General features: G+C 55.2%; 2 protein-coding genes across 7 annotated transcripts in view; one reads left to right on the top strand and one right to left on the bottom strand.

The window, feature by feature from the left end:
- RASSF4 (Ras association domain family member 4) overlaps positions 1 to 13,161 on the top strand; it is a 44,635-nt gene that overhangs the window by 12,843 nt on the left and 18,631 nt on the right. For 5 of the 6 annotated variants that reach the window (XR_012497951.2, XM_019710292.3, XM_019710291.3 and 2 more), the window contains one exon: positions 12,949 to 13,091. Coding sequence is in view for 5 of the 6 variants with exons in the window: in XM_019710292.3 (XP_019565851.3) it covers positions 12,949 to 13,091 (143 nt within the window). In the remaining variant the exon portion in view is untranslated. Of the gene's footprint in view, positions 1 to 3,755; positions 3,823 to 12,948; positions 13,092 to 13,161 lie in introns of all 6 variants that reach the window. The other variant, XM_088792150.1, reaches the window with a different exon arrangement.
- DEPP1 (DEPP autophagy regulator 1) lies at positions 710 to 6,847 on the bottom strand. Its single transcript, XM_019710294.3, has 2 exons — positions 6,592 to 6,847; positions 710 to 6,014 (listed from the first exon to the last, which is right to left on the bottom strand). The coding sequence occupies exon 2, from the start codon at positions 5,994 to 5,996 to the stop codon at positions 5,370 to 5,372; it is 627 nt and encodes a 208-aa protein (XP_019565853.2). The 5' UTR covers positions 5,997 to 6,014; positions 6,592 to 6,847; the 3' UTR covers positions 710 to 5,369.

Below are 13,161 nucleotides of genomic sequence, written 5' to 3'. Positions count from 1 at the left end.
CCTGTGAGAGTTCAGAGCAGGTGGAAATCACCTTGCAGCATTCTCCTTCCAGCTGGGACTTAGTCTAGGTGGGACACTGGGGGACACTGGAGTTTGAAATCTTGAGAGCACCCATCCCACAGCACAGATAAGAAGCTCAGCACAGGTTCTGGCTTGCCCAAGTTCACAGGCCAATCAAGGAGTGAAAGGAGAGTCTCTGTGCTCGTCAATCAGAATAAACATCAGAGGAAAGCCTTGAAATGGAGGAGTGCTCCCCAAAAGATGCTCACAGGGCCCAGTGGCCCCAGTGGGAGAGGCAGGGCTGGCGTGGGGGTGGGGGGACACGGGCGAGCGCGATCCCGTCTGCAGGGCAGTCAGATCAACCTCACTGCTGCTATGCAGGACTGTGGGCTGGGCTGGCACAGTCAAACGCTTCCTGATATCTCAAAGGAAGCTACATACCTGCAATTTCATGTGGAATTTCCCAAACCTCCAAACCCTAGTTGGGCTAAACAAAACACATCTGTAGGCAAAACATACCCTGTGACACCAGGTGGACTTCAGGGAGTGACCAGCGGGCCCAGGCTAGGGGAGCTGCTCACTGGGAAGGTCAAGTAGAGGTTTGGTCTTCCACCATCCAGAACCTTCAGACCTTTCACATGGGAACCCAGCTCAGACCACTGGCCCCCACCTCGGTCTGACTCAATTTATTTGTAAAGCCTGCTGGGGAGTCTGATTGTGGTAAGGTTTTATTCGGGGGGTTTTTGAGGTTGAGGTCAGGTTGGCTCCTGGACTTTCTCTGGCTGGTCAGTGTCCGACGAGAGCCAGCAGCCTCTGGGTTTCCCTTCTTTTGTTGAACACGAGAACGGGCAGTTCAAGTCCCCATTGACCCACAGACCCCTCATCCAGGTGGAGGCCACACTGTTCACTCATCCTTGCTTCCTTTAGTTATGCAGCCACACATCCTTCTGTAGTTTCCAGACCAGACAATGAACCTCAGTGTCTGGGAAGCCCTGGGCACCTGGGGGTCACCTACCAGTGGCACAAAGGAGGGCCAGCTGGGACCCACCTGCCAGACTGCACTGGTCAGCCACCTGAGACACACGTTTAGCCAGGCCAAGCCACTGTCATGGTTCAGGAGCCTGGACAGAGGGAAACTGCTGGCTTCTGGTCCAGGCAGTGCTGTGCTGCCTGTCATGACCTGAGTAACAGGAACCTCACGCACCCCCTCCCCTCCACCTGCCCACCCTGCACAGGGCCCAGGGCCACCCCTAACCACTGTCCCCACCTCCTCTGTGCGTCCATGTGCTTCTGGGCTCACAGTCTTCCCTCCTCAGAGCAGCCTCTGTGACACCCAGCCCCACCTGACCTGCCTCCTTACTGCTGCGGCAGGACTCTGATCCCAGCACCCTGCTCCCTCTGGTCTCACTGTCTCTCTTCTTACTTTAATGGAAGCCTCCAGAGCTGGGCCCAAGTGCCCGCCTGGTTCTGCGTGCCCCGCCCCAGGCAGTGTAGTCCTGGACATAAGAGATGGATGAGAAGCCGGCAGGCCTGGAGTGAGTCGGGCTGAATCCTGAACTCCAGGGTGCTAATGTGCTGCAGGCATAGAGTGGGGTCCTCTGGCTGCGCCCCGTTCCTCCGCTCTGGGCCATTCAGGAATTGCTCTGAGACCATGGTGGCTCTTGACATGCAGTCCCCACACCCACAGCTTCAGTCACCTGGGAACTGGTTAGAGCTGCAGGTCTCATCACCCTCCTTCCCCCAGGCCTGCCCAATCAGATTCTCCTCACCCTCCATCTGCGTTTGAGCCAGGCCTCCAGGGGATCCTCAGGAAGGCCGACTTTGAGAACCACTGGCCTAAGAGCTTGGCCTTGGCACTTGGGATTCCCCACAACAACCCCCTCTGCAGGAGCAGCTGCAAGGGAAGCCCCGAGCCTGTGCCCTGTGTTTGTGTGTGATGGGACAGTCCACATGGAGAAGTAGGGGACCCCACCATGGGGAAGAGGTGTTCCTGACAGCCTCCAGCAATAGGAAGTTAATCCCACAGGCAGGGATTTTCATGTTCCCAACCCTGAAAAAGGTGTGATGTCTGACGATCTCCCTGGAGCCAGAAAGTACCTTTCAGGAACCTTCTGCAGCCTTAACAGCCAAGGGGTGCCAGCCTGAGGGAGTGTGTGTATTTGGGAGGTGACAGGCACCAAAAAGTTAGGCTGCAGGAATGGGAGGCATGGAGTTCTGACACTGAAATGCATGACTGGTTCCTGGGACAAGTCCCTCCAACCCCACCCACCACCCAGCATCCCGGCCTCTGCAGTTTCTCAGAATGCAGACCTGAGGCCTCCTGGACTTTGGGGAACCCTCTGTTCCAGGTCCTTGCTGCAGGGCCGCCCCAGGCAGGCCTCTCCTTGGGCACCGCAGGCCCGGAGGGCAGGGCAGATGGGCTCTAGGCACTTTGCCTCTGCTTTACTTGTAGTACTGTACAAGAGTTTTGCAACACAGGACCCACCATTTTCCCAACAAAGAGACTGAGGCTGTCAGAGTTTAAGCCTCTCAAGCAAGGTGTCACTACATTAAGTGAAAGGTGCTGGTGTGGCTTCGAGGCCTGAGCACAGACATTTATAATACAACAACAGCATCACTAGTGTTCGGCAGGCACACAAGCTACGGTGCCCTCAGGCTGCTGAGCACCAGGTGTGCCCTCAGCCATGTGGGGCCCTGGAAGAGACCCTCCATGTTGTCACTGGGCCTCCCCTGGAGCAACTGCGGCCTGACTACTACAGTCTGGGGCACCTTCTCCTCCACTGTCTCATCCAGGGTCCATAGAAATTGGAGAGATGGAGTGTGTCAGTGGGCACGGGCCACGCCTGGGGCAAGTGCTTCCCTGTGAACTTTCCCTCAGCTTCCAAAGAGCTAGATGCAAGGGAGTCCCCACTCAGGAGGCCAAGGCATAGCTTCCTCTATTGTTAGCCTTGCCTTTGGGATAATTTTTCTTGTATTACAATGAAAAGTAAGCAACTGGGAGCAATCTGTACCTTTTAAGATCGCAAAGTGTTTTAACCAGACTGGTAGGTGTCTTGAGAAAAAAATGGACCACTTGGAAACATCACTGGATAAATACATCACTAATTACTAATTGTGTGAGCAAGAGGCAGTAGGACCCTGTGTCCTCCTGTGTGCGTTGTGGCTTCTCCAGCAGCCGGCCTCCCACCCACCCAGCCTTGTGCTCAGCTCCCAGTGGGCTCGAAGCTCCTCCTGGTGGCCCTTACTAGGCACTGCACCAAGTCTCCATCCTCAGTCCCAGGCCACCTGCTCAAGAAAGGTAATGATGGGCAGTTGACAGAGCCCTGGCCCCTGGGCGAGTGCTCATCCAGTGGACATGTTCCCTGGGAGCCCCAAGTCTTCTCAGCCTGCCCCACCTCTTGGTGGGGCATTGTGTCCTTCCCTACTCCAGTGGTGGGTAGGAGGAGAGTGAGACTGCTGTATAGACCTTCCCCTGACCATGAGGATTTTCTTCCCAGAGGCTGTTCTGTCCTGAAGGAGCTTGTGACACTGCCAGAAGCCCCTCCCCCAGCGCTTCATTCAATCTTTTTGGCACCTTCTAAAGGTACCATTTACTTCTTTCACACTGAGAGATATTAGTAGAGGAGCTCTGAGCCCTGGGGCCTCACTCCTGTCTGACCTCCCCAAATACAGCAGTGTGGTTCCTGAGCTTGTGGGGTTTTTGGCCAAGTCATCCTAGTTCCCTCTGTCTGACCCAGTTTCACGCTGCTTCACAGAAGGGGCTGCAGTGAGGCTGGGCCCAGTGAACCTGCCCGTCTGCTGACCAGCCAGGCACCCACTAAGGTAGGTCAGCCCTCCCCTCCTCCTAAGGATGCTCTGGCTGAAGGCTGCACGTTTTTGCTGGAGAAGGTCAGGGGCCTGCAGGTTTGAGACACCTCCCAGGTTGTGACCGATGATGCAGTGCTTATAACTCCATCTTCATTTGTCCAGTTTCCCCAACTCCTGTGAGGTATGAAGGATGGATGTTGGTGGCCCCATTTCACAAACAAGGAAACTGAGTAAATTTCTTGTCTGCAACCTTTTCTCCTAAATGTGTGGTTTACATTCTGCCTCCCTACAAAACACATATAAAAGAATACAGTTAACATTTTTAAAGTCCAAAGCAATTTAAAAATAGTTTTAAAAAAGAAAGGAAGGAAAGGGGAAAAAATTAAAAGGAAAAGAAAGGAAAAAAACAAACATAGTTGGTAGTCTGCAGAGCAAGGAAATGGAGGAAGCTGAGAGCTTGGCTGCGGTCCCAGCTCTGTCCTCCTCTCTGTCCCCCTCTCTGTCCCCTCCACCCTGACCAGGGTCAGCCAGCTCTGGCCCAGCCCCAGGGAACAGGGTGACAGGTTCTCAGGCCTGATGCTTTTGAGTTCTCTCACGCTTCGCCTGCCTCTCTGAGGAGGGAAATCCTCCCTCTCCCCTAACCCTCACCCTCACCTCCTTGCTTGCCTCCAGGAACTGAGGTTTGCCAGTCTCTGGGGGACCTAGGACTGGCCTGGGCCTTAGGATATATGGAGTGAGGCCTTGGCCCCTGGACTTGCCTGAGAACAGGGTGGCTAGAAAACACCCTGCACTTCACCCCACAGTTGAGGTCCCCTGGGTGGAGGCAGGTCAGGATGGATACAGGTGGGGACAGGGCCATCTGGTCCAGTCATTTGGCACCCTGCAGACTGAGCTGGTACAGGTTCTTTCTTGGCCCTTAGCCTAGGGGAAACTCACCTAATGGCACAACAGGACTTGCGAGCTAGAGCCACTGAGGTATCCCCCAGTGACTCAGTGACAGGTCCCCCCTGAAACACAGTGGGGGTGCTTGCTGAGATCCCATGTTTTCCCTTGGGCCTCATGAAACATGGGCTCTGAAGGTGAGGGCCAAGGAGCTGACTTGGGAGTGTCCAGGGCCTCGCTCTGAAGCTATTGGGGGGCTGAGACATCGCTTCTCCTCTCCCTCCAACCTTGTTTCCCTACATAGAAAATAGCTACTCCACATATGGGCTTGTAACATGTGCCCCATCGTGGGTGGGGAACATTTATTTGTCCCAACAGCTTAGGAGGCAGGTCCCATTAATAATCCCCGTTTTGCCCATGAAAACCGAGAAACAGAGACATGAAATAACTTGCCCAAGGCGGCCAGTAAGAAGCAATACAAATGGGATCAGTAACACCGCATCGTGTAAGACAGGTTGTTCTCACTATTAGAGCTGGGGTCTCACTCAGAATTTTCAAAGCAGGCAGCCCCTGCGGAAAGACATTTTCCTCCCAGAGACCTGCCAGAGGCAGTGCCATCTCAGGGGAGGGAGGGTGGGGAAAGCAGCGTGCTCCATACAGAAGCCATGGTTAGGGCGGGGTCAGAGCTCATGGATCACTGGGAGGTGCGTGTAGAGAGCTCTGAGGGTGCTGCTCGGGCGTGACCTTGGTGGGGAGGCTGTGGCCTGGTTGTGTTGCCCGGAAGCCCAGGAACCCTGGTGCCAGTCCCTTGATGGTCTCTCCAGAGAGTGCCCTGGTACCCTGGCATCACAGAGCCTCCTTCTGGGGCCACCCTGGGCCTTGCTGCTGTCCATCTGTCCGTGTGGACCCCAGGGGTCAGCAGAGGAGCCAGTCCTCCTTGGCGGGTCCCTCCAACTTAGCTGCTTTTCCTGGAACTGCCCAAAGAGCCAGTCCAGGGGATCAGCATTGCCAGCCCCAGGCAGTGTGGGCTGCTGGCTGCGGAAGCAGGTGCTGATGTCCTGTAGGGACCCGGTGGGGCAGCTCTTCTCCTTGGCCTGGAATAGCCAGTGGGGTCTGCTGAGTCGGGCCCTGGCTGCAGACTGGTCCAGCACTGAAGTGGGCTGTGCCAGCTGACGAATGGACCTCATGTAGTCATCCAGGCTGAGGGAGGCCAGGGGTTCCTGCCCAGGCCCCCCAGGCAGTATCTCCTCCAAGCTCTCCCAGATTGTGGGCAGGTGGGCCACAGAAAGCAGAAGCCGGGACCTCATGGACAGGGAGGCAGCAACCTGTTGGTTGACAGAGAATTGGGGGTGAGGGTCTGCCATGCCTCCCTGACATCCCCCCTGTGCCCCCCACCCCGCTTCAGCTGAGGCTGCCTGTGTGAATAGTGTGCCTGATAACAGTTTGAAGTCTGCAGATCCAAGGCTAGGCACCAACTGCTGGGCCCTTCCTTCCTGCTGACATTACGTAACACTATCATTCTGTTGTTTAAGAACCTGTACAAATACGGGAACCCAGCCTAATGGACTGAAGTCAGAGGAAACCTGGGTCTAAAACCAGGCCTGCCACTGCCTTACCTGGGAAACTTTGTCAAGGTCATCTCTCCAAGTCTCCACTTACCCATAAAACAGGGGTGTAAATACCTGCCTCACGGGGATGTTGTGAGAATCACATGGAATGACACCTCGTGAGAAATCCCTTTATGATATAAAGCCCTCAACAGGTATTATCACTGCTGTTAACTGTACTCGGTGCCTAGTAACCAGCAGTGAGGCTGTGCACGTCCCAGGCTGAGAACTGCCCTGCCGATACACAAAGCCTTTTTATTTTATCTCAAACCAGATAGCAGTTGCTTCCTCTTACCTGTAGCTGAGGGGACCTGGGAGTAGCAGGGATGCTGGATGAGCAAGCACAGCCACGGGAAGCACCAGGAAGCTTGGGACAAAGGAATAGGGGTCCAGCAGCTGGGAGGAGGACAGTGAGGACAGTGCCACTGCCCGGAGCAGGATGCTCCGTGAACCGTCTGGTGAACCTGAGGCCCGGGAGCTGCTTTTATACTTTTCCACCAGCCATCAATTACTGTCATGAGGGCCCAAAATAGCAACACTCAGGAAGGCTCCCAGAGGAAAACAGCTTGGCAGGCGGGGCCTGGCATAGCTACCAGCCGCAGCAAATGTTTGTGCCTGTGGGAAGCACTGGAAATGTTTACTCTGCAGGGTGGGGTGGGGACAGCTCAACTGCTGGTCACCTCAGGCCCAGGCCACTGGGGGGGAGGGGCAGGGGTCTCCACGGGGCTCTCCCTGGCAGCCTAGGTCTGCTACCACCGCCTAGAGGCATTCCCCACTGCACATGCACCAGCCCTGCAAGCCCAAGACACTGCGGCCTCATGCTGGATCCAGCAGAGCCCTGGGCCTGCACTCCGAGGAGGCCTTGCCAGAGGTGGCAGTGCAGGGCTCAGCTGGAGGCTTTTGAAGTAGGGCTCCTTGGGCTGCCCCAGGGTGAGACCTGCCCATCTTGGTCTGGGACCAAGGACAGTGCGCATGGTTTTGCTACTTCCCAGATGTGATGCTTTCAAATGAGATCGTTTGCTTCCTTGTTCCCAGATATCTAATTAGTGTTTCCATACACCAGTAACTAGAGAGCCCAGCAGTGAACAAAATACTGCATCCTACAGCTCTCCTTCTGGTGATGGGGACAATCAGTGCTCAGAGGATAGGTGCTGTCATTTCACACACTGCTAATAGCTGCAAAGGACAGTGCTGCTGTGTCATGCAGGGTCTCTGGTCCCGCTCCCGCTCTCAGCAGGTGGACAGAGAACACAGCGAGGCCAAAAAGGAACACCAACAGAGCCTCGATAGGTGGTTCATACCACTATATTCTCGCTGGCGGCTGGGTTGGAGGCACAGGAAGCAGGAGCCACCCGATCCGCAATCCGCCGTCTGCTTCTCTGCCAACCAACCAACTTGCTAGCGTAGCCACGGCAGTTATATTAGTGGCTAATGGCTAACCGGTAACAGCTGATGGCCACCCAACCACAGCTGATGGCCATCTAATAACAGCCAGCATCTTTCCACGTGAGGCCGAGAGCCTGGAAACTGCTCTCTGGGACTCTGTCCCCACAAGCTGCCCCTGTGAGAGTGGTCAGCAGTGTCCTCTCTAAGCAGGAACATTGAGTAGAGATCTGAACAGATGGGAGCTGTGCAATCATGGTGGACAGGGCAGCAAAGCCCCTATGAAGGAAGTGCTCGGGGGACAGCAAGGGGCCCTGTGGGGACAGAGCCCCAGAGAGTAGTTTACAGGCTCTCGGCCTCACGTGGAAAGGTGCTGGCTCGGCTGTGGCTGATTGGCTGTCGGCTGTGGCCGGTTAGCTGATTGGCCGCTGGTATAACTGCTGCGGCTACGGAGGAGAGCCGAGGACTGCTGAGGATTGCCGAGGAGCCGAGCAGAACCGAGGAGAGTGGAAGAGGAGAGCCGAAGAGAGCGGAAGAGAGGGGAGGAACAGAGTCGAGAGAGTGGAGGAGGAGTCGTCGGTCGGTCGGCGGAAAGGCGGACAGCAGGTCGCGTGTCCGGTGAACCCAGCCTCCAGTGAGACCATAGTGGTATGACTCCCCTACCTATGGCTCCATGGGTGTTCCTTTTTGGTCTCACCATATCCTGCGTTCTTGTGTGGGGAGCGGGAGCAGAGACCCCGCAGGCCGCCCCGCCTGAAAAATGGCGCGGCGAGCAAGCCTCCGCGCACGACAGGCCCACATGACTGGCACACGTGGGAAGAAGTCTGGGTTTCCTTATGAGTGGGAGGGAAGGAAACTGCAGGGTTTGAGCAAGGGTGCAACAGTCGTGGCTTCTGCTTCGAAGGACTGACTTAGCCGCTGTACATGGGGTGAAGGGGCAGTTACCAGGGAGACCAGAGGGCACCTGGGCAGCGTTAGAAGCCACACTCTACAGGGGTGAGCATGCCAGCTGTGGGAACAGAGCCCCAGAAAGCAGTTTCCAGGCTCTCGGCCTCACATAAACAGGTGCTGGCTCAGGTAGTACATGGCCATCAACTGTGATTGGATGGCCGTCAGCTGTAACCAGTGAGCCATTGGCCACTAATATAACTGCTATGGCTAGGCTAGCAAAAAATGGGGGCTAGCAAGAAGATGGTGGCTGAGTCTGCAAGCGGCACAGTGAGGGTTGAGAATTGTGTGGCTCCTGTTTCCTGTGTCTCCAACCCAGCTGCCAGCGAGAGTATAGTGATATGACTCCCCTACCTATGGCTCCATGGGTGTTCCTTTTTGGCCTCACCATGTCCTGCGTTCTCTTGTGGGGAGCAGGAGCAGAGACCTCGCCGGACACCCCGCATGACACCAGCACAAGAGGCAGCTGAGGACCAGGTGGGCAAACCTGGGAAAGCTTTTGGTAAAAAGCAGGCACCATGCACTTCTCAGACAGACCTCAGATCTGTGTCAGACAGGGGCCCACCTGGAACACACCTGCCTTGTACCTCCAGAGGGAAGAAAACAGTCACTGAGTGTGGGGACAGAGCCAGGAGTGCATTTTCCAGGCTCTCGCCCTCACATGGAAAGGTGCTGGCTCAGGTAGTAAATGGCCATCAACTGTGATTGGATGGCCATCAGCTGTGGCTAGTTGGCCCGTCAGCTGTAACCAGTGAGCCATTGGCCATTAATATAACTGCTGTGGCTACGTGTCGTGCGGGGGACCCTGCTCACTGCGCCATTTGTCGTGCGGGGCGCCCAGCGGGGTCTCTGTTCCCGCTCCCCACATAAGAACGCAGGATATGGTGAGGCCAAAAAGGAACACCCACGGAGCCATAAGTAGGGGAGTCATATCACTATATTCTCTCTGGCGGCATCCGCCTCTCTGCAATCTGCTCTTGTTAGCTCAGCCACCATCTTCTTGCTAGCCCCCATTTTCTGTTAGCGTAGCCACAGCAGTTATATTAGTGGCCAATAGCTCACTGGTTACAGCTGACGGCCAACTAGCCACAGCTGATGGCCATGCAATCACAGTTGATGGCCATTTACTACCTGAGCCAGCACCTGCCTATGTGAGGCCGAGAGCCTGGAAACTACTTTCTGGGGCTCTGCCCCCACACTACGTTAGCAGAAAATGGGGGCTAGCAAGAAGATGGTGGCTTAGCCTGCAAGTGGCACAGTGAGCGTTGCGAACAGTGTGGCTCCTTGTCATGTGGGGCGTCATGAGGGGTCTCTGGTCCTGCTCCCCACATAAGAACGCAGGATATGGCTAGGCCAAAAAGGAACACCCACGGAGCCATAGGTAGGGGAGTCATACCACTATAGTCTCACTGGAGGCTGGATTCACACGACATGCGACCTGCTGTCCACTTTTCTGCCAACCGACCGACTCCCCACTTGCTAGCTACAATCCGCCTCTCTGCAATCTGCAATCCACACTCCGCTGTTTGCTAGCTCAGCCACCATCTTCTTGCTAGCCCCCATTTGCTGCTAGCCTAGCCACAGTAGTTATATTAGTGGCCAATGGCTCACTGGTTACAGCTGACGACCAACTAGCCACAACTGGTGGCCATCCAATCACAGTTGATGGCCGTTTACTACCTGAGCCAGCACATTTCCACGTGAGGCCGAGAGCCTGGAAACTGCACTCCTGGCTCTGTCCCCACATTCCTGCTTCCTGTGTCTCTTCTAACCCAGCCACCAGCGAGACTATAGTGGTATGACTCCCCTATGGCTCCATGGGTGTTCCTTTTTGGCCTCACCATGTCCTGCGTTCTTATGTGGGGAGCTGGACCAGAGACCCCGCATGCCACCCTGCAAGACACTGAGACAGCAGCCTGTCCTGAGGTCTGGTTGTTGAACAGTCCCCAGACTCCCAAGGCAAGCAGGAGGGGCTGGCAGTCAAGTTCTTGCATTTTGAATGGCGTATTCCTGATGGGCAAAGGCATGGCAGGGCGTCAGAAAAGGGGATCAGGATTTCAATTACACATGACAGTTCCCACCTTGATGGCTCTGCTAAGTGGATGCTCCTGTAGTGTTTCTCAGGTTCTGTTTGAAATGGTTAGCAATTAGCAGATCAGCCAATAGGCTGAACTGAAGAGGGAAGTGTTGATTGGGACACAGAATTGAAGGGCCCAGAATGACTTCCAACTTGTAGAAATTCGAGGCCCCGGGACCGGGTTCTGGTCCTGCCTCCCCCAGCATGCACTTCCCCAACTGTGTGGTGAGGGCTGCCCAAGAGCCGGAAGGTCCCTCTGCTCTGACCTCAGGCTTCCTCTGAGCTGATCAGAGACAGTTGCAGGCTGACAGGGCCCCTCCTCCATCCTGATGGGGCCAGTTGAGGGGTGCTGGGGCAGTGGGAGGGCACACACACTGACCTTTACCTCCTGTGGATCAATCTAGCCTTTCTTTTACAGGGAGGGCTAGTTACATATCTGTGCCTGTATAACATCAGTGGTTATCAAAAACAGCTCTGTTTTTCTTTTGTTGTTTGTCTTCTTTTTTAGCAAATTAGGCAAGGCAATTCCAAAAGCTGTGTGTAGTTTTGATAAACTTAAACAGAGCAGAACTGTTTTCCCTATGGATGGCAGGGTGTTCTAAACTATCACTAGCCATGAAGTCGACACTGCAGCACACCTCTGTAAGCCCTGCTTGGGAAATGAATTCCCCTTAAGTTGCCTGTTCTCACAGAGCTTTCAATGCCAATGAGCAGAAAGAAATGGAATTTGTGACTCTAACACAGTGCTTGAGATTGCAATGGGAGAATTATGTTTAGAGTTCGTTGCCAAAAGACTAGTACTAAAGCAGATTAGGAGCGGGTCGCTGGGAGGACCACACCCTGGGGAAGGGTGAGGTTGAGAAAGTTTCTGGTAGGTGCTCTGAGGGTGCAGACAAAGCATCCTGGCCAGGCACACATGTGGGGGGCGATTGACCTGGGCACAGAGAGCCAGGTGGTGGGCAAACACAGACAGGAACCTGAAATAGGTCAGAGAAACAGAATCAAGGACCTGAGTAGTAGGATGGGAGCTGACTGAGGGAAGTTGCCTCTGCAGGAATCAGTCTTTAGGACCTCAGGATTTGGTGGCAGGGGAATAGCCATGCCATCCGCAGACGTAAGGAAATCAAGGCTGGCTGGGGACATGGGTGAGAGCTGCTGTAGATATTCTGAGTGTGTGTGCCTCTGTAGGACATAGGCTGGCCATGACCCAAGTGGTGAGAAATACAAGACTAGCCTTAGAAAAGACCCAGCTTGGAAATCTGGGGGTGGGTTCTGCCCCCTATTGGGAACAGTGTGGGGAGAAGGGTGAGGCTGACACCCAGCTCTGCTCTGGTGGGCATGGAATCCAGCACCCTTGGCATGTTCCCAGTAGGAACTGGTGACCATGGGACCCCAACCCAGGAATGGTGTGGGGACAGAGCCAGGAGTGCAGTTTCCAGGCTCTCGGCCTCACGTGGAAAGGTGCTGGCTCAGGTAGTAAATAGCCAACTGTGATTGGATGGCCATCAACTGTGACTAGTTGGCCATCAGATGTAACCAGTGAGCCATTGGCCACTAATATAACTGCTGTGGCTACGCTAGCAGTAAACGGGCTAGCAAGAAGATGGTGGCTGAGCTAGCAAGAGCGGATTGTAGTTAGGACGGCGGATTGCGGACAGTGTGGGTCCTGCTTCCTGTGTCTCCAACCCAGCCACCAGTGACACTATAGTGGTATGACTCCCTTACCTATGGTTCCATGGGTGTTCCTTTTTGGCCTCACCATGTCCTGTGTTCTTATGTGGGGAGCAGGACCAGAGATCCCCGCATGTCACCCTGCATGACAAATGGTGGTAAGCAGAGAAGTGCTCTGCATTGCCCTGGTGTTGGCACAGCCATGCTTCCCTATACTATTTCCTCATCGCTGTGTGGATGTACCTGCTGGGAAGCAGCTGGGTCCCTGTGGAACATAGGACTCAGTTACTCTGTCCCCAGCCGTGCCCCTGGCCAGGCATGGGCCGAGCAGTGGAAGGACATGCCTTAGGCTTCTCCTGGCTGGGCCCATGGCCTTGTGCCTTGGAGAAGGTAGAAATGGATTTCCCCTCAGGGGAGGACAGGACCCCAAAGAAGGGGGGGGTGTTTGGGGCTCAAGTGTCCAGGGCATTTTGTGTTCAAGGAGCTGGGTCCTGAGGGGATTGGGGAGGGTTGGCAGTAACCCTGAGGGTGGCTTCTCTGGGGAAAGAGGCTGACCTATGTGGATCCCCACAGGAAGAAGGGGCTCTGATCATCGAAGGGCTCCTCAACATTGCCTGGGGACTGAGACGGCCCATCCGGCTCCAGATACAGGATGACAGGGAGCAAATGCACCTCTCCTCAAACTCCTGGATGCCTGGCTGGCCCAGCTGCCACCAGTGAGTGCTGGGCTGGGTGGAGGATGGGAGGGGAGGCCAGGTGGCCTCCATGACACCTGTTCATCCTGAG

The sequence above is a fragment of the Rhinolophus sinicus genome, chromosome 15, assembly GCF_057876585.1.
Source record: "Rhinolophus sinicus isolate RSI-liver-muscle chromosome 15, RSI-T2T, whole genome shotgun sequence".
Classification (NCBI taxonomy): Eukaryota; Metazoa; Chordata; class Mammalia; order Chiroptera; family Rhinolophidae; genus Rhinolophus; species Rhinolophus sinicus.
The sequence above is the reverse complement of the archived record's forward strand: the minus strand, read 5'-3'. Positions and strand labels throughout refer to the sequence as shown.

Coding starts and splice junctions, on each gene's coding strand:
- DEPP1 (XM_019710294.3), bottom strand. CDS start 5,996: ATGAGGTCCCGGCTTCTGCTTTCTGTGGCCCACCTGCCCACAATCTGG.